This window comes from Myotis myotis, unplaced genomic scaffold, assembly GCF_014108235.1.
Source record: "Myotis myotis isolate mMyoMyo1 unplaced genomic scaffold, mMyoMyo1.p scaffold_m19_p_17, whole genome shotgun sequence".
Lineage (NCBI taxonomy): Eukaryota > Metazoa > Chordata > Mammalia > Chiroptera > Vespertilionidae > Myotis > Myotis myotis.
Window position 1 is genome coordinate 2,525,301 of NW_023416321.1, and position 21,472 is coordinate 2,546,772.

At 60.1% G+C, this 21,472-nt stretch overlaps 2 protein-coding genes and 1 non-coding gene across 8 annotated transcripts; 1 reads left to right on the forward strand and 2 right to left on the reverse strand.

Annotated features, from left to right (window-relative positions):
- The first annotated feature begins 1,081 nt into the window (after positions 1-1,081).
- On the forward strand, positions 1,082-18,777 carry EXOC7 (exocyst complex component 7). 6 transcript variants are annotated; one of them, XM_036340196.1, is made up of 21 exons: positions 1,082-1,242; positions 1,410-1,475; positions 2,765-2,949; positions 3,197-3,302; positions 5,485-5,707; positions 6,340-6,507; positions 8,961-9,053; positions 9,909-9,977; positions 10,906-11,051; positions 11,275-11,427; positions 11,576-11,674; positions 11,975-12,037; positions 12,260-12,326; positions 13,027-13,065; positions 13,737-13,802; positions 14,119-14,239; positions 14,442-14,537; positions 15,481-15,544; positions 15,749-15,790; positions 15,894-16,027; positions 16,144-18,777. In XM_036340196.1, exons 1-21 carry the CDS (start codon positions 1,183-1,185, stop codon positions 16,244-16,246), a joined length of 2,163 nt encoding a protein of 720 aa, XP_036196089.1. In that variant the 5' UTR covers positions 1,082-1,182; the 3' UTR covers positions 16,247-18,777. The 6 variants fall into 6 exon arrangements, with proteins under 6 accessions (XP_036196089.1, XP_036196090.1, XP_036196091.1 ...); XM_036340197.1 differs by lacking the exon at positions 13,027-13,065; XM_036340198.1 differs by lacking the exon at positions 8,961-9,053.
- On the reverse strand, positions 3,717-3,820 carry LOC118672526. Its single transcript, XR_004973092.1, has one exon. It is a non-coding gene; the product is annotated as a U6 spliceosomal RNA (small nuclear RNA).
- Positions 17,180-20,305, reverse strand: ZACN (zinc activated ion channel). The gene is made up of 9 exons (XM_036339468.1): positions 20,212-20,305; positions 20,008-20,132; positions 19,821-19,865; positions 19,591-19,697; positions 19,193-19,362; positions 18,406-18,530; positions 18,073-18,283; positions 17,788-17,952; positions 17,180-17,394 (listed from the first exon to the last, which is right to left on the reverse strand). The coding sequence occupies exons 1-9, from the start codon at positions 20,303-20,305 to the stop codon at positions 17,207-17,209; spliced, it is 1,230 nt and encodes a 409-aa protein (XP_036195361.1). The 3' UTR covers positions 17,180-17,206.
- Between the last annotated feature and the right edge of the window lie 1,167 nt (positions 20,306-21,472).

A 21,472-nucleotide genomic window follows, 5' to 3' on the forward strand; every position in this document is an offset into this window, starting at 1 on the left:
GCAGCGACCCGCTGAGCCCGCTTCCTGCGCTGCTGCAGGGACACAGCGCCGTGCCCCACCCGGAAGCTTACCGCGAGGATTAGCCAAGATGGGGAGCGGGGGCGGGTGACAGCGATGGCAAACAGGGCTCTCACTACATCGCAGCTGGCTCCCAAGTTACACTTGGTGCAGGAAATTTGAGAAAATGCAGAAAAGCACACACAGCCCTGACCAGTTTGGCTCAGTGGCTAGAGCGCCGGCCTGCGGACTGAAGAGTCCCAGGTTCGATTCCGGTCAAGGGCATGTACCTTGGTTGCGGCACATCCCCAGTTTGGGGTGTGCAGGAGGCAGCTGATGTTTCTCTCTCATCGATGTTTCTAACTCTCTATCCCTCTCCCTTCCTCTCTGTAAAAAATCAATAAAATATATTTTTTTAAAAATGCAATGCGATTGCCCTAGCCTGTTTGGCTCAGTGGATAGAGCCTCGGCCTGCAGATTGAAGGGTCCCAGGTTCGATTCCGGTCTAGGGCATATACCTTGGTTGCAGGCACATCCCCAGTAGGGGGTGTGCAGGAGGCAGCTGATCAATGCTTCTTTCTCATCGATATTTCTAAATCTCTATTCCTTTCCCTTCCTCTGTAAAAAATCAATAAACTATATTTATAAAAAAAATATTTTAAAAAATGCAATGAGATTGTATAAAGTTGAAAGTATCTGTTCATTGTATGCATGTGTGCATAACCCATAGACACAGACCATAGGGGCGGGGGCGGGCTAAAAGGGGTCAATTGAGGGAAAAGGGGGACATAAGTTATACTTTCAACAATAAAGATTTGGGGCAAAAAAAGACAGTATTTGTTCACAACCATAAAGGAGTGCCTTCCCTAGACATACAAGGCACGATGCTAGCGATATACTTTTCTGAGCGTCCACTGTGGGCGCGGTGTGGTTCAGGGAAGCGAAGTGCTGGGCGCGGCTCTCCCGGCTTTTCCGCGGGGCCACCCTTGGCCACACCCAAGATGGCTGCGTCCCCAGCCCGTTTCCGGGCCCCGCGAGCACTTCCGCCTGCCACTCCCAACATGGCCCCACCAGTGCGCTCGGGGCGGGGCCAGGAGCGGAAGTGGGTGTAACGGGGACGGAGGCCGAGGAGGGACGCGCGCCGACACAAAACACTGGAAGGGGAAGCGGCGCGGGGCCGCAGGGATGATTCCCCCGCAGGAGGCGTCCGCCCGGCGGCGGGAGATCGAGGACAAGCTGAAGCAGGTGAGACCCGGGCGGGGGCGGCGGGGGCGGCGGGGAGGGAAGGCGCCGAGGCCCGGCATCCCCTCTGGAAGGAGGCGGGGGGCAGAGGGGGCACTCGCTGCCAGGAGCCGGGCCGCGGTGATCGGCAGCCGCGGGCTTCTGGTGATGCCGCCCCTCCGCGCCCCCAGGAGGAGGAGACGCTGTCCTTCATCCGAGACAGCCTGGAGAAGAGCGACCAGCTCACCAGGAACATGGTGAGTAACCCTCAGCTGGGCGGGGCTGCAGGCCTCAGACCCCGCAGGAGAGCTCGGCGACCTGGCGGGTCCGGTCCGGTCCGGTCCGTAAGGCCTGGGGTTCTGGCCTGGGTAGGAATGGTATTGGGTGGGTTTCTCCGGCAGCAGTGTGGCGGGCGTGTCCCTTACCTCGTCGCCTTCCCCTGGTCCGCCTGCTCCCTGAGGATGCTGCTGCCCCGCTGGCCTGGGCTTGGTCTCTCCACGCCCTCCCCTTCGTCTCCTGCAAACGCAGTGAGGCTGACTTGGGTGGGCCGGGACGGGCGGAGGGCAGGGGTGGCACTTCTGAGGCTGCTGAGGGCAGACCAGACTCAGCCATCTCCCTCCCCCAGGGCTCTGGGGTAGGATGAGCTCTGAAATCGGACAGATCCGGGATCTAGTCCTCACCCTCCACTTGTGTGTGTGTGGCTCCTGGCAGGTAACTCTGAGCCTCAGTTAACTCATATGATAAGACAGGGACAGTGCCACCCTCCCCCTGTGGCTGTGAAGGTCATAGGAGCCAATCCATGGGGCCCGTCTTGCTCAGCACCTGGTATACAGTAGGTGCTCCACAAATATGAGGTTTATTTCCGGAGGGGACTGTAAAGCACAGGTGGGGGAGATACAAGCTTGGTGTATGCATGGAGTGACACAGTCATGGAGTCCTAGTACCGTGGTCGGCAAACTGCGGCTCGAGAGCCACATGCGGCTCTTTGGCCCCTTGAGTGTGGCTCTTCCTAAGCCTTAGGAGTACCCTAATTAAGTTAATAACAATGTACCTACCTATATAGTTTAAGTTTAAAAAATTTGGCTCTCAAAAGAAATTTCGATCGTTGTACTGTTGATATTTGGCTCTGTTGACTAATGAGTTGGCCGACCACTGTCCTAGTCCTTATGTGGTGAGATTCGCCCTTAGCGAGAGAGGCTTTTGCAAGTGCCAACAATGCATTTGAGGCGACTCCATATGCAGCTACGCCCTGTTCGGTCTAGGAAAGCCTCAGAAAGACCAGACATTGAGATTTGGCTTCAAAGGGTGGAAGGGAAACCATCCGGGGTGCTTATCTTGGGGGAAGGTCCTTTGTTGCTTGCCTTGCCTTCGAATCAAATTTCATCCAATGTGTTTGGACCACCTCCTATGTGCTGAGGACACGGGTGAACAGCTGCACCCCCGGCCCTTCCCTCGTGGAGCTTATTGTCTGGAAAACCAGAGAAAAAGCAGCGAAGGCCGGAGACCTGGCGGTGCCTGGGAGCCTGAGAGCACGTGTCCCCCCCAGGTGTCCATCCTCTCGTCCTTTGAGAGCCGCCTGATGAAGCTGGAGAACTCCATCATCCCCGTGCACAAGCAGACAGAGAACCTGCAGCGGCTGCAGGAGAACGTGGAGAAGACTCTGTCCTGCCTGGACCACGTCATCAGCTACTACCATGTGGCCAGCGACACCGAGAAGGTCATCAGGGAGGGGTGAGCTAGGCCAGGGGTCACACTCCTTTCATTGTGTTTTTTTTTTGTAATTGACTTTTTCTTTTATTTTTTGTTAATTTATTGTTGACATTCTTGATGCCTCCTGGACCAGCGGCGTAGAAGGGGGAGGGGGTAGAATATATTTGAGCCTGGAGTCCCCGGTATTCATTCTCTTCTTCCCCCTCCACATGGGTCCCGCTCTTCCTCTTCCATCCAGCCAGGCTGACACAGCTTTGTTCCTTCCCAGCCCCACAGGGAGGCTGGACGAGTACCTGGGAAGCATGGCCAAGATTCAGAAGGCTGTGGAGTATTTCCAGGACAACAGCCCAGACAGCCCAGAGCTCAACAAAGTGGTAAGGGGCCAGCAGGGTAAGGGGGGAGGTGTGGGGACGTTAGTCCCTGCCCTGGTCTCCTGAGAGACTGAACCAGCTTAAAGGAGAATGTAGTGGAATAAACGTAGCACTAATATAGTACACATACTGTGGTCCTGAAGTACTCTACCTCAGGAATGACAGATATACACATTTAAAAAAATTTTTTTTTTATTGATTTCAGAGGAAGGGAGAGGAAGAGGGAGATAGAAACATCAATGATGAGAGAGAATCATTGATCAGTTGCCTCCTGCATGCCCCACACTGGGGATCCAGCCCGCAACCCGGGCATGTGCCCTTGACCGGAATCAAACCCGGGACCTTTCAGTTTGCAGGTCGATGCTCTGTCCACTGAGCCAACCGCCTAGGGCTACAGATATACTTTTTTTTTTTTTTTCAAATATGGAACGCTTCATGAATTTGTGTGTCATCCTTGTGCAGGGGGCATGCTAATCTTCTCTGTAAGCTGCCGAAGCGAGCACCAGATATACATTTTTATTGCATTTGCATAACTTAACAAGTTTATAAATTACTTTACAATATAAAGTTTTCTTAAATATATTTTATTGATTTTTTTACAGAGAGGAAGGGAGAGGGATAGAGAGCTAGAAACATCTATGAGAGAGAAACATCGATCAGCTGCCCCCTGCACGCCCCCTACTGGGGATGTGCTGGCAACCAAGGTACATGCCTTTGACTGGAATCGAACCTGGGACCCTTGAGTCCGCAGGCCAACGCTCTATCCACTGAGCCAAACCAGTCAGGGCAACAATATAAATTTAACTTTTGATTTTTAGAAATGCATTTGGGGTTTTCTTATTGTGGTAAAAAGTACATAATATAAAACTTAACAATCTCACTATTTTTATTAAAAATTTATTTTTATGCCGAAACCGGTTTGGCTCAGTGGATGGAGCGTCGGCCTGCGGACTGAAGAGTCCCAGGTTCGATTCCGGTCGGGGGCATGTGCCTGGGTTGCGGGCATGTCCCCAGTGGGAGATGTGCAGGAGGCAGCTGATCGATGATTCTCTCTCGTCGATGTTTCTGACTCTCTGTCTCTCTCCCTTCCTCTCTGTAAAAATCAATAAAATATATTAAAAAAAAATTTATTTTTATATTACAGTTGACATGCAATCTTATTAGTTTTAAGTGTAGTGATTAGACATTTATGTTCCTTATGAAGTGATCACCCTTATAAGTCTAGTACCTACTTGACACCATACATAGTTATTACAATATTATTGATTGTATTCCCAATGCTGTATTTTACATCATCCCTGGGACTGTTTGAATAAACACCAATTTGTACTTGGTAATCCCTAACCTTTTCCATCTATCCCTCCAACTCCCCTCCCATCTGGCGACCACCAATTTGTTCTCTGCACCTGAGCATTTATTTCTGTTTCATTTGTTTATTTTGTTTTTTAGATCCCACATATAAGTGAAACCATACGATATTTGTCTTTCTCTGTCTGATGTATTTCATGATTTTGTATGAACATGTTTCCAGTTCTCTTATATGTTCTGGATACCTGTCCTTTATCAGATATATGATTTGCAAATAATTTCATTCTGTGGGGTTTTTTTTACTTTTTTTGATGGTATCATTTACAGCACAAAAGCTTTTAATGTGACAGTTCAATTGATCTAGTTCAGTGATGGCGAACCTTTTGAGCTCGGCGTGTCAGCATTTTGAAAAACCCTAACTTAACTCTGGTGCCGTGTCACATATAGAAATTTTTTGATATTTGGAACCATAGTAAAACAAAGATTTATATTTTTGATATTTTTTTTATATTTAAATGCCATTTAACAAAGAAAAATCAACCAAAAGAATGAGTTCGCGTGTCACCTCTGACACGCGTGCCATAGGCTGACCATCACTGATCTAGTTCTTTCCTTGCAAACCCTTTTCTAACAAGAAGACAGATTGGTAGTGCAGTGAGAAGGTGATCAGCCAGTGTTCATGCAGCATCTGCTTACACAGCCCTGGGTTTCACCTGTGAGCATCCAGTTAGCGAGAACCTGAGTGAAGGAAGGACCAAGGAAGGCCTCCTGCCTTTCTTCTCTGGGTCAAGGAAGTGCAGGCAGAGGCGGGAGGGGCGGGCGAGCGGAATGCTGCCGCCGCAGTGGGCCCTCCTCCCTCCTCCCCTCGCCCCTGCAGAAGCTGCTGTTCGAGAGGGGGAAGGAGTCCCTGGAGTCGGAGTTCCGCAGCCTGATGACTCGGCACAGTAAGGCGGTCTCCCCGGTGCTCATCCTGGATCTGATCAGTGGGGAGGAGGAGCTGGAGATCCAGGAGGAGGTGCCCCTGGAGCACCTGCCGGAGGGTGTGCTCCTGGACGTGATCCGCATCTCCCGCTGGCTGGTGGAATTCGGCCACAACCAAGGTGAGGGGCCGGCCGGCCGGAGGGCCAACAGCAGGGCAGGCCCAGGGAGAGGGCAATTTTTTTTTTTAATAAAAAGTTTAGCCATGGCCGGGTGGCTCAGTGGGTTGGAGTGTCGTCTCGTACACCAAAAGGTTGTGGGGTCGATTCCCAGTCAGAGCACATACCTAGGTAGTGGGTTCAATCCCCAGTCAGGGTGCGTACAGGAGGCAACTAATCGATGTTTCTGTCTCACATCTATGCTTCTCTCTCTCTCTCAAATCAATAAAATTTAATAAAATAATTTTGTAATGGCCAAAGATAATAGTGTTTTTTTCATTCACTGACATTTGTTGTCTCTGTGCCTCCTATAAATTACTCATATCCTTTGACTCCTTACCTAATCTTTATATTTTTTATCTGAAAATACTTAGCTTCAAAACTTAAAAAAAATCATCAGTTCTATTGGGGGATACTTTCCCTTTAAAGACTTTGCCTGATTCGGGGCAAGGCCCCGTGGGTGGCTGTGAGCCCGAGGAGGTGCTAGAAGGGGTTAGCAAGTAGAAATAGTGGGCGCACTGCCGCCCCGCGGAGCTGGTCAAGAGGGGAAAGGCCGGGACCGGCTGCCACAGGCCCATCGCCTCATCTCTCCTCAGATTTCATGAACGTCTACTACCAGATCCGCTCCAGCCAGCTGGACCGCTCCATCAAGGGCCTGAAGGAGCACTTCCGGAAGAACAGCTCTGCCTCTGGGGTTCCCTACTCCCCCGCCATCCCCAACAAGAGGAAAGATACGCCCACCAAGAAGCCCATCAAGCGTCCAGGTGAGTCCCCGCCCCGGCCCTTTAAGCTCCAGCCAGAAGGCGGTGGGACCTGCGTTGCTTTTGGCCACCCTGGGGTTCGCAGCGTCCACCCCTCCAGCTGCAGGCAGACAGGACAGAAAGCCAGTGTCTGCCCCCCAGCAAGGCCCCACCGAGGGTCTCTTCCTGCTGCTCAGCAGGGTCTGGGGGCTGCATCCATGTCTTTGGAGGAGGGAGGGGCGTCAGAGATGTGGAGAGGCAGGGGAATGGGGTGCAGCCAGGGAAGAGCCCCTTGCTGGGCCCCTGCTCCTCTCCTGTTGTCCCGCCAGGAGGCCAGGCTGCGACAGCCAAGCTCGGGGGATGGGACAGGGCAGCCTTCACCTCCCAGCGAGCCAGGGCGGCTGGAAGTGGCACATGGCTGAGAAGTGGGTGGGAGACTTTAAACTTTCACAGTCAGCCCTCACGGAGGAAGTGCGCCCGGCTTTCAGGCCGCCCTGCGAGTTCGTGCCTTGTGGCGGGCCGTAGGGGGAGGGTGCTGAGGGCGAGAGGCCTGGGCCGTGGGTTGTGGTGTTCTGGATGAACAGCTCACATCCTTGTCCCTGCATCATGTCCCCACAGTCTGTGCAAGTAAACAGTGTTCTGTCTGCACCCACAGCTTGGCAGGCCTGGGTTCAAGCTGCAGGCACTGCCCCAGGGGTGGCCTGCGGGACCCGCCCCGGGGAGAGGCTGGGTGTAGAGCTTCCCCCTTCCTCTGTCCGGCCCTGCCTGCCCTGCCCCTCTGAGGGTGTCTGTTCGCACTCCTTAGGGTTTGGAAACGTGGCAGAGCAGACGCTGCCCTGGGGGCACAGCCAGGAGAGTGTTAGGGAAGGTGGGGGGCCTGGAAGGAAGGCACTGCCTTCTCCCCTCCAGTGTGGGTGCCCCGGCCGCTCCCCCAGAAAATCCGTGACTCCACTGGGCCGGCGGGCTTGGCCGAGGCTGTGGCTGCTGCAGGCGGGCCGCCCCATCCTCTCTGCCTGTGTGCTGAGCAGGGGCTGTGTCTGGGAGGCCGCCTGGGCCAGCGGTCTGTGCTCAGTTCCCGTCCGTCTCTTCTCTGACGGCCCCGGGAGGCCCTGGGATCCGATGTGCTCTGCCGTGGGGTGCTGGCCGGCCATGCAGGGACAGGGCCTTCCGGGAGGAGGGCTCACCGTGGACTGAATTCCTCCTTGGCTTGTAGACCCAAGAGGGAAACCCCCCCATGCTCCTGTGGGGGTTCGAGGGTTGTCCGGAGCTGGTGGGCTCAGGACTGGTGTCGGGACTAGGGAACCGGGCCTGGTTCATCAGTTCTGGCGGGGGGAGAGGAGCAGGGAGAAGGTAGGTGGCCATGAAGCGCCAGCCTTAGCACGTCCATGGCAATTGGGTGCCTGGTGGTCTTGGCAGCTGCCAACAAGCAGCCCCGCTTCACACCCATGCCCTGTGCGGGCTGGGCTCCCGCTCGGCTGCGGGTGGAACCTGAGGTGCTCCTTAGCGCCGCTCACTGCACAGGGAGGCAGATGTGGAGCCGGGGCCGCGTGTTTTTAGCGGCTAATGGTGGCGTGGTGCGAACAGGACGAAATGGGCCCCAGGCCCTGCCTCTTTTCACCCGCGCTCCTCGGGCTCGAGGCAGGGGATGGGCTGCGGTGCAGGCGGCGCGCTCGCTGTGTGAGGTGCTGGTTTATTTCCCACATGTTCCGCCCTGCGGTGTCTCGTCCGAGTGGCTGACCCGCGGCTGCAGATGCTGCAGTTTGTTTTCGTTGTTTTGACTGTGACACTAACTGTTGTTTTCCCCCGTGCCAAGAGCATGCGCCCTTTCCTACTGGCCTCCCGGCTCTCTGTGAGGCTCTGTTGGCCCCTCTTGCCCTTGAGCTTTTGCAGTCGCTTTGGTGGTTTGGGTAACCTCAGTGTGTGGGCCAGGCTGCCCCCGGGCCTCCAGCCTTCGTCCTGGCACTGCCCTCCCGGGGGGCTCCTTCCCGTCTCGCCAGCTCCCATGCTGCTTTCTGACTGCTGTTTGGCTACTTGCCAACACAGCATGCCCAGAGAGCTGTGCCTGGTGCTCCGCGGGGCACAGGCCTCCCAGCCTCCAGGTGCCCGCGCTCTGTCCTGGGTCGTAACTCCGGGTGTGAGAGCCCAAGCCTGTTTGGGTTTTGGGGTCCTTTTTCCTGGGGCTCCTCTTGGTGGACCTTTGCCCACCTCGTCTCCTTCACCCTCCACGTACCCTCCAATGAGCTCAGGCCAGAACAGAGGGTCAGCAGCAGGACGGGAGGCCCCAGGGAATGTGTCCACCCCTTCGTCTCCATCTGCTGGGTCCCCGGCGGCCTGGGGAAGGTCTGCTGGGGGAGGCGGGACTGGGCGTGCTCACTGTCGGGGGGCTGGGCGTGGGCTGGGCGTGGAGGGCCGCTGCTGTTTTCTCTCACTCGTTTCCCAGGTCTTCTTATCTCCTCTCTGTGTGGCTCTGGTGACAGGGACGATCCGTAAGGCTCAGAACCTTCTGAAACAGTATTCCCAGCATGGTCTAGATGGGAAAAAGGGGGGCTCTAACCTCATTCCTCTGGAAGGTAATCACCCCGTGTTCCTCTCCCGTTCCCTCCTCCTCCGTGTGTTCACTCCCGCGGCAGGGCAGAGCCTCCAGCCCCAGGAGGGCCTCGGGGGAACCCTGAGAGGGGACGGGTGGGGCTGCCCGTCCCTGTGCCACTCGCTCCAGCTGGCGCAGGGACAGGTTTCGTGGCCTTGGCCTGGTCCTGTCTGGCTGATGGCAGCTCTGCCCTCCCTGGGGCTCCCCTCCCCTCCCCTCCCTGTCTCTGTCCTTGTCTCCTGTTTGAACTCAGAGAGAGTTCTTGGCCGTGGGCAGCCCTTTCATGCTGAGATCAGCGGTGGCAGGACCAAGCTGGCCTAGGCCTCCTGGTCACCCCAACTTTATAAGGGGGAGGGGGTGCAGCAAGGGGACAGGCAGCAGGTCGGCACATCCCTTTCTCATGTCAGGAGAATAGCCCCCCGCCCCTGGAGGACCTGGCCCTCCTCCCTAAGAATGAGCTGGGACGGGAAGGAGGCTGTCCCCAGTCCCTCGCAGTGACAGTTCTCTAACTGGGTCTCCCCATGTCCGGCAAGATCACCCCCTGGGGCCAGGCACCAGCCGCTCCACGCTCCACGGCTGCCAGAAGCCCCTCAACTCTCCTTGGCCTCGCGGCTTTCTCTTGGCCTCCGGGCTTGGTCCGGGCGCTGCAAGTCAGGCTTGAAACGGCTGTTCCCAGGGTGGCCCGCGGCAGAGGAGGGGCTCAGAGCCCCTCCAATGCCCCTCCCCGACACCCCCTCACACCCTCCGGAGATCGAGGGCTTCTTCCCGGTCCCCGAGGCCAGCCCGCCCGGCCCCTGGATAAACGCTGCTTGTGTTTGTGCGGCTGACGTCTCGCTAGGTCACCAGCATGATTCCCGAGTTAAGCACCTGTCCGAGGCCCTGAACGACAAGCACGGGCCGCTGGCCGGTGAGTACGCAGCCCAGCCCAGCCCAGCCCAGCCCAGCCGCGGGCAGCCGCCGCTGCCTTCCCAGCAGCCACCAGAGGGCCCAGAGGATGGGCCAGACCTGTTCTCTCCTTCCATCTCGCTCTCCTTCGGGCACGAGGTCTCCTTGCCGCCCTACAGCTGGGAGTGTGCACCCGGCTCTCAGGGCCGGGCCAAGGGGAGAAGTGTCTGCTCCTTGGACGGCGGGCAGAGAGGGGAGGTGGCTCCCTGGAGGGCAGGGAGCCCGACACCGGCTTCACCAACAGCTCCGACTCCCAGGAGCCCGTCCCTGGGCGCATAGCACTAGGTCCCCTGCCCCAGCCTCCAGCTGTGGGATCCAGTCTCCTCCTGGGGCAGCTGATAGCCAAGGAGCCCTCCCTCTCTGGGGCTCACGCTGCTTCTTAAACTTTAACCCTGGGCCAGCTGGCCTCATAGGCCGGTGCCCACGGCCTTCCTACAGGTTCCGGAAGCCTGGCTGGGCTGGCCACCGCCCTCGTAGGCCCAGCGTTTTCTGAGATGGCTGTCTCCTTGGTGGACACTGCCGCCTGCCCCCCAGCTGCCCTCTTTCCTTACAATCCGGACTCCTCAATCCTAAGGCCATTCCCTCTCCAGGGAGTCCATTTAGGGATCCTCCTCTTCCCCTTTATCTGTCGCCCACACCTGCACCTGGCACTCGGCCATAAATCCCGCCCGTGGCAGAGCTCAGAGTGAAGCCAGGACAAAGGCTGGACCCAGCCATTTCCCCTTCAGCCCGTGGGGCCTGCTGGCGTCCTCAGCTCTCTGCCCGCACAGTCTCCCTCCTCCCCGTCTGCGGCCAGTCTGGACCCCGGCCGGGAGCTGGGGAGACCCTCACCCCGCAGCAGGGAGAGGGCTGTCCCCAGCCCAGCAGCTCAGCGCACCGCTGTCCCGCAGGGAGAGACGACATGCTGGACGTGGAGACCGACGCCTACATTCACTGCGTCAGCGCCTTCGTCAAGCTGGCGCAGAGCGAGTACCAGCTGCTGGTGGAGGTCATCCCCGAGCACCATCAGAAGAAGACCTTCGACTCCCTGATCCAGGTGCTGCCCCGCCCGGGCCGGGGCCTTACAGAGCTGTCACCGCAGCGCGGGCCTTGACTGTGTCTGTAGCCTCCAATACAGCCACCTCCTCCCCCGCGTCCCGGGCCTCTGTCCTGGCGGTGTGTCTGGTCGGCACCTCCCATCAGAAGCGCGCTGCCTCCCCTCACCGTCCCCGGGAGCCAGCTCTTGCCTCTGGCCCCCTAAGCCGTGTCCTCACCCTCAGGATGCACTGGAGGGGCTGATGCTCGAGGGGGAGAACATCGTGTCCGCTGCCCGGAAGGCCATCGTCAGACACGACTTCTCGGCAGTGCTCGCCATCTTCCCCATCCTGCGGCACCTCAAGCAGACCAAGCCCGAGTTCGACCAGGTGCTCCAGGTACGTGGTCGGCGAGGCGCTTGGGGGCGTGGGGAGGAGGGTGACAGAGGCATCCCCTGGGGGAGGGCAGGGGAGCAGCTGGAAGGAAGGGGCTGCACGCCCACTGGCGGCGGGGACAGTGGCAGCTGTGCCGCTCTGTGCCGCTCAGGGAACAGCCGCCAGCACCAAGAACAAGCTGCCCGGCCTCATCACCTCCATGGAGACCGTTGGTGCCAAAGCGCTGGAGGACTTCGCTGACAACATCAAGGTGATCTCCCTCCTCCCACTGCAGGGCCGCCTGGCTGTGGGCAGGGGGTAGGCTCTGAGCAGGTCAGGTCTGCTGGAGGGATGACTCCTGTCAGCACCCATCGCCTCCCTCTCTGGGGGCTCCAGGCCTGAGGCACCTGCCCCCCGCCCTCGTTTTCTGGCATGTGCATCTTGCTCCCCTTTGTGCCTTAAGGGTGTCCTGACACCTGTCTGCCAAGAGGTGGCGCCAGGAGCAGGCTGAGGGGCTTGGGTGAGGTGGGGCCTCCTTGGGAGCTCTTCCAGGGAGTGGCTGTTTCCACAGAATGACCCGGACAAGGAGTACAACATGCCCAAGGACGGCACCGTGCACGAGCTCACCAGCAACGTACGTGCTGCCCGGGACCCGGGGGGTGAGGGGGGACCTCACCAGAACCTCGAAGTGCTGAGCACCCTCAGCAGACCTGGCCTGCCCTCGAAGCCCGAACCCAAAGTGGGATCAGAGTTGGCAGCCCCGGGCCCTGGATGTGCCCTGTCACACAGGGTGTTGCGGTGGGAGGGACCTGGCCTCTGGTCCTGCCTTGACCTTCCTGGCCCCTTCCCCACACAGGCCATCCTTTTCCTGCAGCAGCTGCTGGACTTCCAGGAGACGGCAGGTGCCATGCTGGCCTCCCAAGGTACTTGGCCCCTCCCAGTGGGGCCCCCAACCCCGTGCCTCCCTTCTCCCTCTTGCCTGGAGAGGTGGGGTTAGGCCCCCAGCGGCACTGCCGCCTCTGGTGGAGATCGCCTGCAGCCTGTGCAGTGGGGTGGCGACGTGGCCTGTGGCAGGACCCTGAGCCGGGCCCTCAGGGCTGAGCGCCAGGAGAGTGGGTTTGACTGCCTTTCCCGCAGTACCTCTGCCCCTAGGCTCCCTCTGGAGGGCACTCTTCTGCCCCGCCCTCCGTCCAGATTCCTACCCCTTCTCTGTGCTCCCTTGTCCCCCCAATGAGTCTCACTCAGTGGACACTGGGAGGCTGGCATCTCGGGGGCAGCCTGGTATCTTCCTGAGGTTGGCACAGGAGGGTACACGCATTTCCAGCCATTGCAAGCACTGAGACCCAGCCCGGCATGTCTGGGCCCCGGACCCCCTTGCTCCTCCATCTGAGGGCACAGAGCCAGGGGCAGCCTCGGCCTGTGACTCTCAGGCCTCCACTTTCCTGCGTGCTCCCTGGTCCCCGTGGGTCTGGCTTGGGTGTGTCCCGCTGTCTGTCCTGGCTGTCATGGGGAGCGGTCTGCTTGATGGGAGGACACAGCTGTTTCTAACCTGATTTTGCACTTTGCATCTTTCTCCCGTCTTTGTCTCCTCCTTCCCCTGTCGCACTGCTTTTCACTCCGTAGTTCTTGGGGACACATACAATATTCCTTTAGACCCCCGAGGTAAGCGGCGGGGCTCTGCAGCCCCATCCTCCCTCTGGAAGCCCCGGGAGTGAGGTTCCCTGGGGACAGAGGCCCCTGGCAGACTCAGCACCTGTTGGGGAGTGGGGGTCAGAGGGCACATGGTCCCTTCAGGGTGCTTCCCGCTCTCGCAGCTCCTCACGGCCACTTTCTGTCTCTGAGGTTACTGGGACACCCTCCAGCCCAGCCCAGCTCCTGCCTGCCCACCCGCGCCCCACCTTGGCCCTTGCGCTGTGTAGGCAGGCCCCCTCTGTACAGCAGGGCACCATAGAGGAGGTGGGATGTAGGGAAGGGGGAGGCCATGGAGCCTATTCTGACTCCCGTCCTGACAGATGGGATAGGTGGGCCTGGATGCCACCAGCAGGGGGCGGGCGTTGGAGGTCCTGCCGGCCTCCCTGCTGACCCTGGGCCACCCTGGAGCACAGAGGGGCTGGCCCTGGGCTCCAGAAAGAGTCCGAGGCAGCGCTCCATGCAGCGGGCGGGAGCTGAGCCCGCGGACACCAGCTCTGCGCCAGCTCCCTCTGTCCCAGCAGCCAGAGGAAGGAGGCGCAGAGGCCCCCCCGCACCTGCCCTCCACTGCCCCTGGGGCTGAGGGGAGGCCAGAGAGGGTCCAGGCTGCCACCGCGGCCATAGCAGGACTCTCTCTCTCTCAGAGACCAGCTCCTCAGCCACCAGCTACAGCTCCGAGTTCAGCAGGCGCCTCCTGAGCACCTACATCTGTGAGTCTGCAGCCGGCAGCAGCCCCGCCCCATCCCTGCTTAGCTCCGCCTCCATTTTGTGCTCTCCTGCTATTCCCATCCCATCCCATCTCCCCCCACCCCTCACCCCGACCCCCCGGCTCCTGAGCCCCAACCTTGGAATAACCTAACCTCTGGTTCAGGGGCGGAGGGGGCTGGGCAAAGGGCTCCTGAGGCTTGTGGCGCCTGGAGCCGGGGAGGGACAGGAGCGACAGGTAGGACTTGGTTTGTGGGGCCTGGGATGGGGTCGCTTTGGTCACACTGCCATGTGGGCGTGGCCACATCGTTCCCTGTGCAGGTAAAGTCCTGGGGAACCTGCAGCTGAACTTGCTGAGCAAGTCCAAGGTGTATGAGGACCCAGCTCTGAGCGCCATCTTCCTGCACAACAACTACAACTACATCCTCAAGGCCCTGGAGAAGTAGGCGCTCGGGGCTGGCGTGCCCTCCGTGTGCCCAGTGGGAGGGCAGGGCTTTACTCCTCGCGGCCCCAGGACCAGGGGCGTGTGTGCTGCCTTCTTAGAGCTCGTGAAGGTGGGGTGGGAAGGGCAGGCCCCCTGGTGCTGCTGCCCAGGCCCACAGCCAATCCCGTCCCCTCTACTCTGCCCCCTCCGCCCCCCCCAGGTCGGAGCTGATCCAGCTGGTGGCTGTGACCCAGAAGACCGCCGAGCGCTCCTACCGGGAGCACATCGAGCAGCAGATCCAGACCTACCAGCGCAGGTGCGAGGCTGCCCTCCGCTCGCCCCACCCCTGTACCCACCACTCACGCTCCCTTCTCAGTCTCAGGACACTGGGCCCAGTCGGAGTGGGGTCAGTAACGGGAAACTGTTGCCCTGTGGACCCCAATCCTCTCTTGTGTTATAGTCAAATTCAGGGGGTGGCGATGGGAGCCCCCCCCCCTTGCTGGCTCCCTAGGGGGCCTCAGAGGGCAGAGAACAGCCTGCTTGCGAGGGTGAAGCTAAGCGTAGTTGAAGGGCTGACGTCAACGTGGGCAACGTTTGGCCCAAGCGAAGAGCAGGTTGAACGAGCACTTGGCCTTGGCTGCGCTCCCTCTGCAGAGCTGCCTCTTCTGCTGCGGGTGTTTCTCCCTCTGTCCTTCCCCTGGAGGCGTCTTCCTCTCCTTTCCCAGTGTCTGCTCTGCCTCCTTCCCCCCTCCCCTGCTTCTCCGTCTTCACTTGCGTGCAGCGGAGGTGATAGTACTAGTATTCGCTCAGTGTATTGACTGCTGTTTCCTGTAAGTTTTAAAAGCGAGCATCTCGAACACTTTATTCCCGAGGAGAAACCTCAGTTGTGTTTTGCTTAGTTGTGACCCAGATGGATTCCTGCCCTCCCCATACGGCCCAGTAGATGAAGAGATAAAAATAAAACACAGCTGAAACCGGTTTGGCTCAGTGGATGGAGCGTCGGCCTGCGGACTGAGGGGTCCCGGGTTCGATTCCGGTCAGGGGCATGTGCCTGGGTTGCGGGCACATCCCCAGTGGGGGGTGTGCAGGAGGCAGCTAATCGATGTTTCTCTCTCATCGATGTTTCTGGCTCTCTATCTCCCTTCCTCTCTGTAAAAAATCAATAAAATATATTTAAAAAATAAAATAAAACACAAAGCAAACCAGCCCCAGGAAGCAGCAGCTGCCTGAGCTGCCCCTCTGCTTTCTCTCCCTGGCAGCTGGTTAAAGGTGACCGACTACATCACTGAGAAGAATCTACCTGTGTTCCAGCCGGGAGTCAAGGTGGGCTGAGGGCCTGGGCTGGGAAGGGTGTCTAGCAGGTGTCACCCTGTTTGTCATGCCTCTGGGAGAAAATGGACAGGAGTCCCTGTGGGGTGAGAGCAGGGGATGCCTGTGGCCCTCGGGGCAGCAGGAGCGGGCTGGGGGAGGGCGCTGGGGGCGGGGTGGGGCAGGCGCCTCTCTGAGGAGAGCTGTCTCGGCCCCCAGCTCCGGGACAAGGAGCGGCAGGTGATCAAGGAGCGGTTTAAGGTGAGTCGAGACCCCGTCCCCTCCACTGCTGCTGCTGCTGCTAGAGCAACACCCCCAAACATTTGTCTCCGGGTCCCTTCTCTCCCCACCTTGCTGGCGGCAGGGCTTCAATGATGGCCTGGAAGAATTGTGCAAGATCCAGAAGGCCTGGGCCATCCCCGACACGGAGCAGCGCGACAAGATCCGCCAAGCTCAGAAGCACATCGTCAAGGAGACCTACGGGGCCTTTCTGCACAGGTGAGCCCCCCCACCCCGGCTCAGTGCCCTGCCTCAGGGACACCCCACGGGAAGGCCTTAGCCTGCGGCGGAGCGGGGGAGGAGGAAGGCCTCCCTGCTGACCTCAGTGCCTGCAGGTACGGCAGCGTGCCCTTCACCAAGAACCCTGAGAAGTACATCAAGTACCACGTGGAGCAGGTGGGCGACATGATCGACCGCCTCTTTGACACCTCCGCCTGAGCTGTGCGCTGCCCGCCTGGCGGCACCAGGCAGCGCGGTGTGGACACATAAACCGTGTTAACCTGCCTCTGGGCCAGGGGAGTGTGGTGTCCTTTGGGACAGGGATGTTTCTTCACTGCCTGGGCCGGAGCCTGGCCCTGGGCCCGTGAGTCCTGGTGTGTGCCTCTCCCCGTGCCCTCTCCCTCCCACCCCCATTCCCCACCAAACCAGCACTGCCCTGCACCGGGCTTCCTGTGCACCTGGAGTTTGTGTCCCCACCACAGCCTACAGGGGCCACGTGAGGGCTTCAGGACAGAAAGGGACAGAGGGGAAGACAAAGGCCTCGCCCAAGCTGCCTGTGAGCACGAGCAGGAGGCAGAACCACCCCCCCCAGCCCAGTTCACAGCTGGGGGGAACGCGCCCCCTTCAGCTCAGGCATGTGGGTGGAAGGGCACAGGCCACATGGCCGCAGAGGGCAAAACCCAGCAAGATTCACCTGCTCAGGGTCCGTGCCGACAACACATGCCCCATTGCCCACATCCCAAGGGCTGGGTGTTCTGCCCCCAGGAGGCGCTCTCCCCAGTCCTGGGGTCCAGCACACCTCAGCACCCAGGAGTCTTGACCACCCCAGGCGGCCTGACCCTCGGGGCCCTGAATCCTGGCCCAGGCCAAGCAGCTGGAGTCACAGAAGGAGCAGGTGTGGGGGCGGGGCTGGGTGACTGGTGGCCACTGGTGAGAAGTTCGGGCATGGAGTGGGGGCCCCACCTACACAGGACAAGAGTGAACAGCTGAGTTCAATGAAAGCAGACCCTTGGGGAGCACTGTTGCACTTGGGTGATGGGTTTATTTCACACTCGTTGCTTGTGTGCTAACAGAAGGGAGAGCCTAGGGCCTCCAGGCTTAGGGAAGAGTTGGCCTCCCTCCCTGTCTCCAGAGACCCTGCAGGGCCCACCCCAGGCCGGCTGCCCCGGCCCTGCCCTGTTATGGCCTCGGCTGTCCCCCGTGGGGTACGGCCTCGCCAGGGGCTGGGTCAGATTTGCACGTCGCCCACATCCAGAGTCCAATGAAGATGAACTGGCTGCACACCACCCCTGCCACATAGAGCAGGAAGAAGGTGTGGTCGGCAGCCTCAGCCCAGCTCCTCCGTGACCCCGCTCCTCCGGGGGCCTCTGTGGGGAGAGGCAGGAGCAGGAGCTGCACTCCAGGGCTCGCCCCTCTCCCGGAGCAGGAGCCCAAGCACTGGCAGCAGGTTTCTCCCTTCCATGGGTTCCCAACTAGTGGCCGTGGGCTGGCCCACTGCAGGCCGCCTTGAGGTGAAAGCCTTGTGGAGAGGCTCCCAAGGCACAGGGTCACCTCGCGGAGCGCAGTCACCAGGCCTCGGGGAAGCTCACCTCGCTCCCTGCTCAGACCTGCTGCTCCCAGGGCCGACGTGTAAAGCTCAGGGACGGGCCAGCAGAGTGAGCGCCAGGGCCCTCCAGCCCAGCGACCCCTCGCCCCACCCCCAGGGGTGCAGCTTGCCAGCTCTGCCATCAAACCAGCTCCCAGCCTCCTTCCTCACCCACCTTCAGGATTCGGCCCTGCCTCCTCATGAGCTTGCTGCTCCCCTCTCGGGGCTGGGCCAGGGCTGCGCTTGGCCCTGAGGTGGTCCCGGGCCAGGAGCCCTGCCAACAGCACTGTCTCCACGGTGCTGACAAAGAGCAGCAGCAGCTGGATGGTGAAGTAGTGAACTGGGGAGGGGCGGGGCCAAGTCAGGGGCCAGGCCTGTGCCTCCAGGGCTCGGAGCTGAGCAGAGGGAAAGGCTGGGCAGTGTGGTCCTGCCCGGGGCCAGGGGAGGGCACAGGGCTTACTGAGCAGTGGGTTGCAGGAGGAGGAGCTGGGCAGGACCTGCACCAGGGAGGAGTGGAAGACGAGGTAGCCCAGCAGCAGGGTCACCTTGTACGCCATACGCTCCGGGGCCTGCAGGGGCAGCAGCCCCCCGCACATGTCAGCCAACAGCAGCGCCTCCCCGGGGACCAGCAGAGCCAGGATGGCCTTCAGCGCTGTGTTCTGTAGGTGCAGCTGGAAGGGAAAGGTTGGGGCTTCCTGGGGGGCGTGCAGGGGTGGGCAACAGAAGGCTGTCATGCCTCTGGCTCCGCATCCTTCATGCCCTTGCCGCCCTCGTCAGCCACCTGCCGACTCACCTTCACCTGGAAGCAGGGCACCAGCTGCTGGGGCGGGACCTGGGTTTTCAAATCCCGAAGTACATACTCCCTCTTGACACTCACGATCTCGTTCACCACGTGGGCCTGGAACTCCAGCTCCATCACTGGGGGAGGGTGGGAGAGAGCAGTGAGCTGAGAAATACCACCGCCCCCCCCCCCATCTCCTGGGGGCAGGGGCAGGGGCAAGCTGGTGCCCAGCGGTGATGGAGACTTCTGGTGGCTGCTGGGCAGACTTGGTGGTGACAATGGCCCATGCAACGGCTTTCCCAACCTTCCCCCCACCCCCCTAGAGGAAGGGCATTTTCAGACTCAGACCGATTTCCATTGTAAAAATAAATGCACTTTGCAGCACTGCTTGGAGGGGCGCCGTTGTGGACTCATCGACCAGTGTCTCATCTCACATCTGAAATACTAGGGTGTAAGGGAAGGGTGGGCCTTCTGCCAAGCTGGACACCACCCGGTGGGTGTGTGGGGTATTGCCTGGGTGGCTACACCTTCAGGATGTCTCCAGGGGTGAGGCCGCAGCAACCTGAGCGGGCACCAGCGGCCTGGCCGCTGCATTTGGCCCGGCTGTTGGCTGCTGAGGGCAATTGCTTTGCTGGCCGAGGCGGAGGGGAGGAGCCTGCAGTGGGGCCGGGCTGCTGTCTGGGTGGGAGGTGCAGGGCGAGGAGCACGCTCTGCTCCTGGGTGGGTCCGGCTCCCTGAGCCCCCCGGGCAGATGGGTGTGCACACAGCCCGCCATCCATCCCGCCCGGCTGGTCAGCACCCGTGTTGCTGAGGGCGTAGAAGCTGAGGGTGCAGTTGCTCTGGTCTCTGGGGAAGTGGAGGAGCTCGAAGTCACAGTTGGTCTCCGTGGTGAGGGCCAGATCGAGCTCGACGTGGCCATCTTGGTCCACTTGGGCCTGTGGGGTCTGGTCCTGCCAGTCCACCCAGAGCCTGCGGGGAAAGACACCACAGCCAGAGGCCCACCCCCTCTGCAGGGGGAGACGGGCATATGCCCAGCTGCCATCCCCTGCCCTCAGGGTCCCAAGAGGGAGGGGGAACACGGGGCAGTGGAGGCAAGGCGTGCCAGTGCTCTGCCAGGGTCACCGGGAGAGGGCATTCACTGAAGGTCTCGGGGGGGAGACAGAGGGACATGCAGTGGCTCCTGGGACGAGAACTCACGCCTCTTGGATAGTGAGTTCCGGTGTCCACAGTGAGTCCCAGGGCAGTGTAAGCGCGCGCCGTGGGTGCACACTCGTGTTCCAGGCCAGGCGCGTGTCCAGCCAGGACTGGGGACACAAGGACCCCACTAAGGCTCTGTGTACGTGCCTCTCGGCTTGGCAGGTTGATGGAGACGGTACTTCTGAGCTGGACTCAGAGCGGGCTCTGCCACACCCCCAGGGGGCTCTCACCAGCCGGAGCAGCAGCATGGAGGACACCGTGTACCGAAGGATGTCCTGGGGAGGGGCAGCGCGTCACCTGAGGGTGGGCTGCTACATGACACAACGGGGCAGGAGGGCACAGCACTCCAGGGACGTGGTCCCATCCCTTCCCGCTCAGCACTGGGGTCCCGCCCCTCCTGGGCCGGGGGACACTCACCACGTTGAACACGTTTGTCACGAACACCTGCACATCCACGCGCAGGGGCGCGCTCCCGTTGCTGGGAATCTGGATGGTTTCATGAACTTCCAGGGGTGAGTTGAGGTTGAAGAAAGATGGCCAGGCTGAGGGATAGAGGTCGAGGTCACCTGGGTGCATTGGGGCCCAAATTCCAAAGCTCATGACCTTACGGCTTTCACCTACCAACCGCTGGTGCGTGCAAGCTGCGGCCCCGGACCAAGGGCCTGGTGGTGCCAAGACCGAGCAGGGCGAGCTGGAGCAGGAGCCGCAGAGCCATCAACGGGGCTGCAGGGGGAGGTGGAGCAGCAGCGCCCACGCCAACCTCTGCTTCAGGCACTTCTCTGGGGGACGGTGCAGTCGGTCAAGGCAGCTGCTCTGTGCAATGACCCTGGAGCCTTGGGCTCCGCACCCCCACCCCACCCTGGGTTCTGCAAACACCCGGAGACAAAGCCCAGGACCAAGCCCTGCCCACCCTGCACCTGCCTGGGCTTCGCTGTCTGTCCCGCCCCACTTCCACCACCTGGAACCGGTTGCCAGTTCACGGCCAGCACAGAGCTGCCCCCAGCCCCACCCGGCCTCGGTCCTTCCAGCCTAGGCAGGTGCCTTTCCGCAGTGGGGGCCCGCCTGGCTAAAAACACGCCCTTGTCCAAGTGCCCTGCACTCAACGCTGTGAGATGGGCACACCTTGGAGAGGGACCTGCCTCTCCTGAAACACTGGACTGACTTCACGTGAAAAGCCTTGGCTCAAGGACTCGGGGGGGCGGGGGGGACCCAGGGTCGGGTGGGGGCTAGTTCAAGAGCAAAGTTCGTATCAGATTCTCAGGATGCGCCAGGCAGCAGTGCCTCAGGGCCGCTGGTGTGGCCCCGGAACAGGACCTGCGGGGTGGGGCGCGCCTTACCTGTCCCAAAGGAGAACCCGAACTGTTGGAGACCTGGTCCCAGAGAGCTGCACTCGGGGAGGGGGGCGGACACCCCAAGGCTTACAGTCTGTAGGCACCGATAGGGCTGCTGAAAGGGCCCCAGGGAGCTGGGAGCAGCCGAGGCCCCGCCACACGCGGACGCACGAACGCTACTAGGAACATAGTGTCTGCGTCCTTCATCGACCCACTGTATCGAGTGCTTAACCAGGGGTGGGCAAACTTTTTGACTCGAAGGCCACAATGGGTTCTTAAACTGGATCGGAGGGCCGGAACAAAAGCATGGATGGAGTGTTTGTGTGAACTAATATAAATTCAAAGTAAACATCATTACATAAAAGGGTATGGCCTTTTTTTTTTAGTTTTATTCATTTCAAACGGGCCCACGGCTGGAACCTGCCTAGGTGCCACACGCATCGGGGGCGCTGCAGCGGGTTTGCCGATCTGTTGGCACCCGGCGCTTCCAGGTGGCCGCGTGCAAAGAGCCCTCGCCTGGCGCGTGCTCCCCAGCCTCGCGCATTCAGGGA

Excerpts from the sequence above, each read along its gene's own strand:
- EXOC7 (XM_036340196.1), top strand. The coding sequence starts at position 1,183 with ATGATTCCCCCGCAGGAGGCGTCCGCCCGGCGGCGGGAGATCGAGGAC. Across the intron at positions 6,508-8,960 it reads GAAGCCCATCAAGCGTCCAG|GGACGATCCGTAAGGCTCAG; the intron begins GTGAGTCCCCGC and ends CTCTGGTGACAG. Across the intron at positions 12,327-13,026 it reads TGCCATGCTGGCCTCCCAAG|TTCTTGGGGACACATACAAT; the intron begins GTACTTGGCCCC and ends TTCACTCCGTAG.
- ZACN (XM_036339468.1), bottom strand. The coding sequence starts at position 20,305 with ATGGCTCTGCGGCTCCTGCTCCAGCTCGCCCTGCTCGGTCTTGGCACC. Across the intron at positions 17,953-18,072 it reads CTCCTGCAACCCACTGCTCA|TTCACTACTTCACCATCCAG; the intron begins GTAAGCCCTGTG and ends GCCCCTCCCCAG. Across the intron at positions 17,395-17,787 it reads GGCAGGGCCGAATCCTGAAG|AGGCCCCCGGAGGAGCGGGG; the intron begins GTGGGTGAGGAA and ends CTCTCCCCACAG.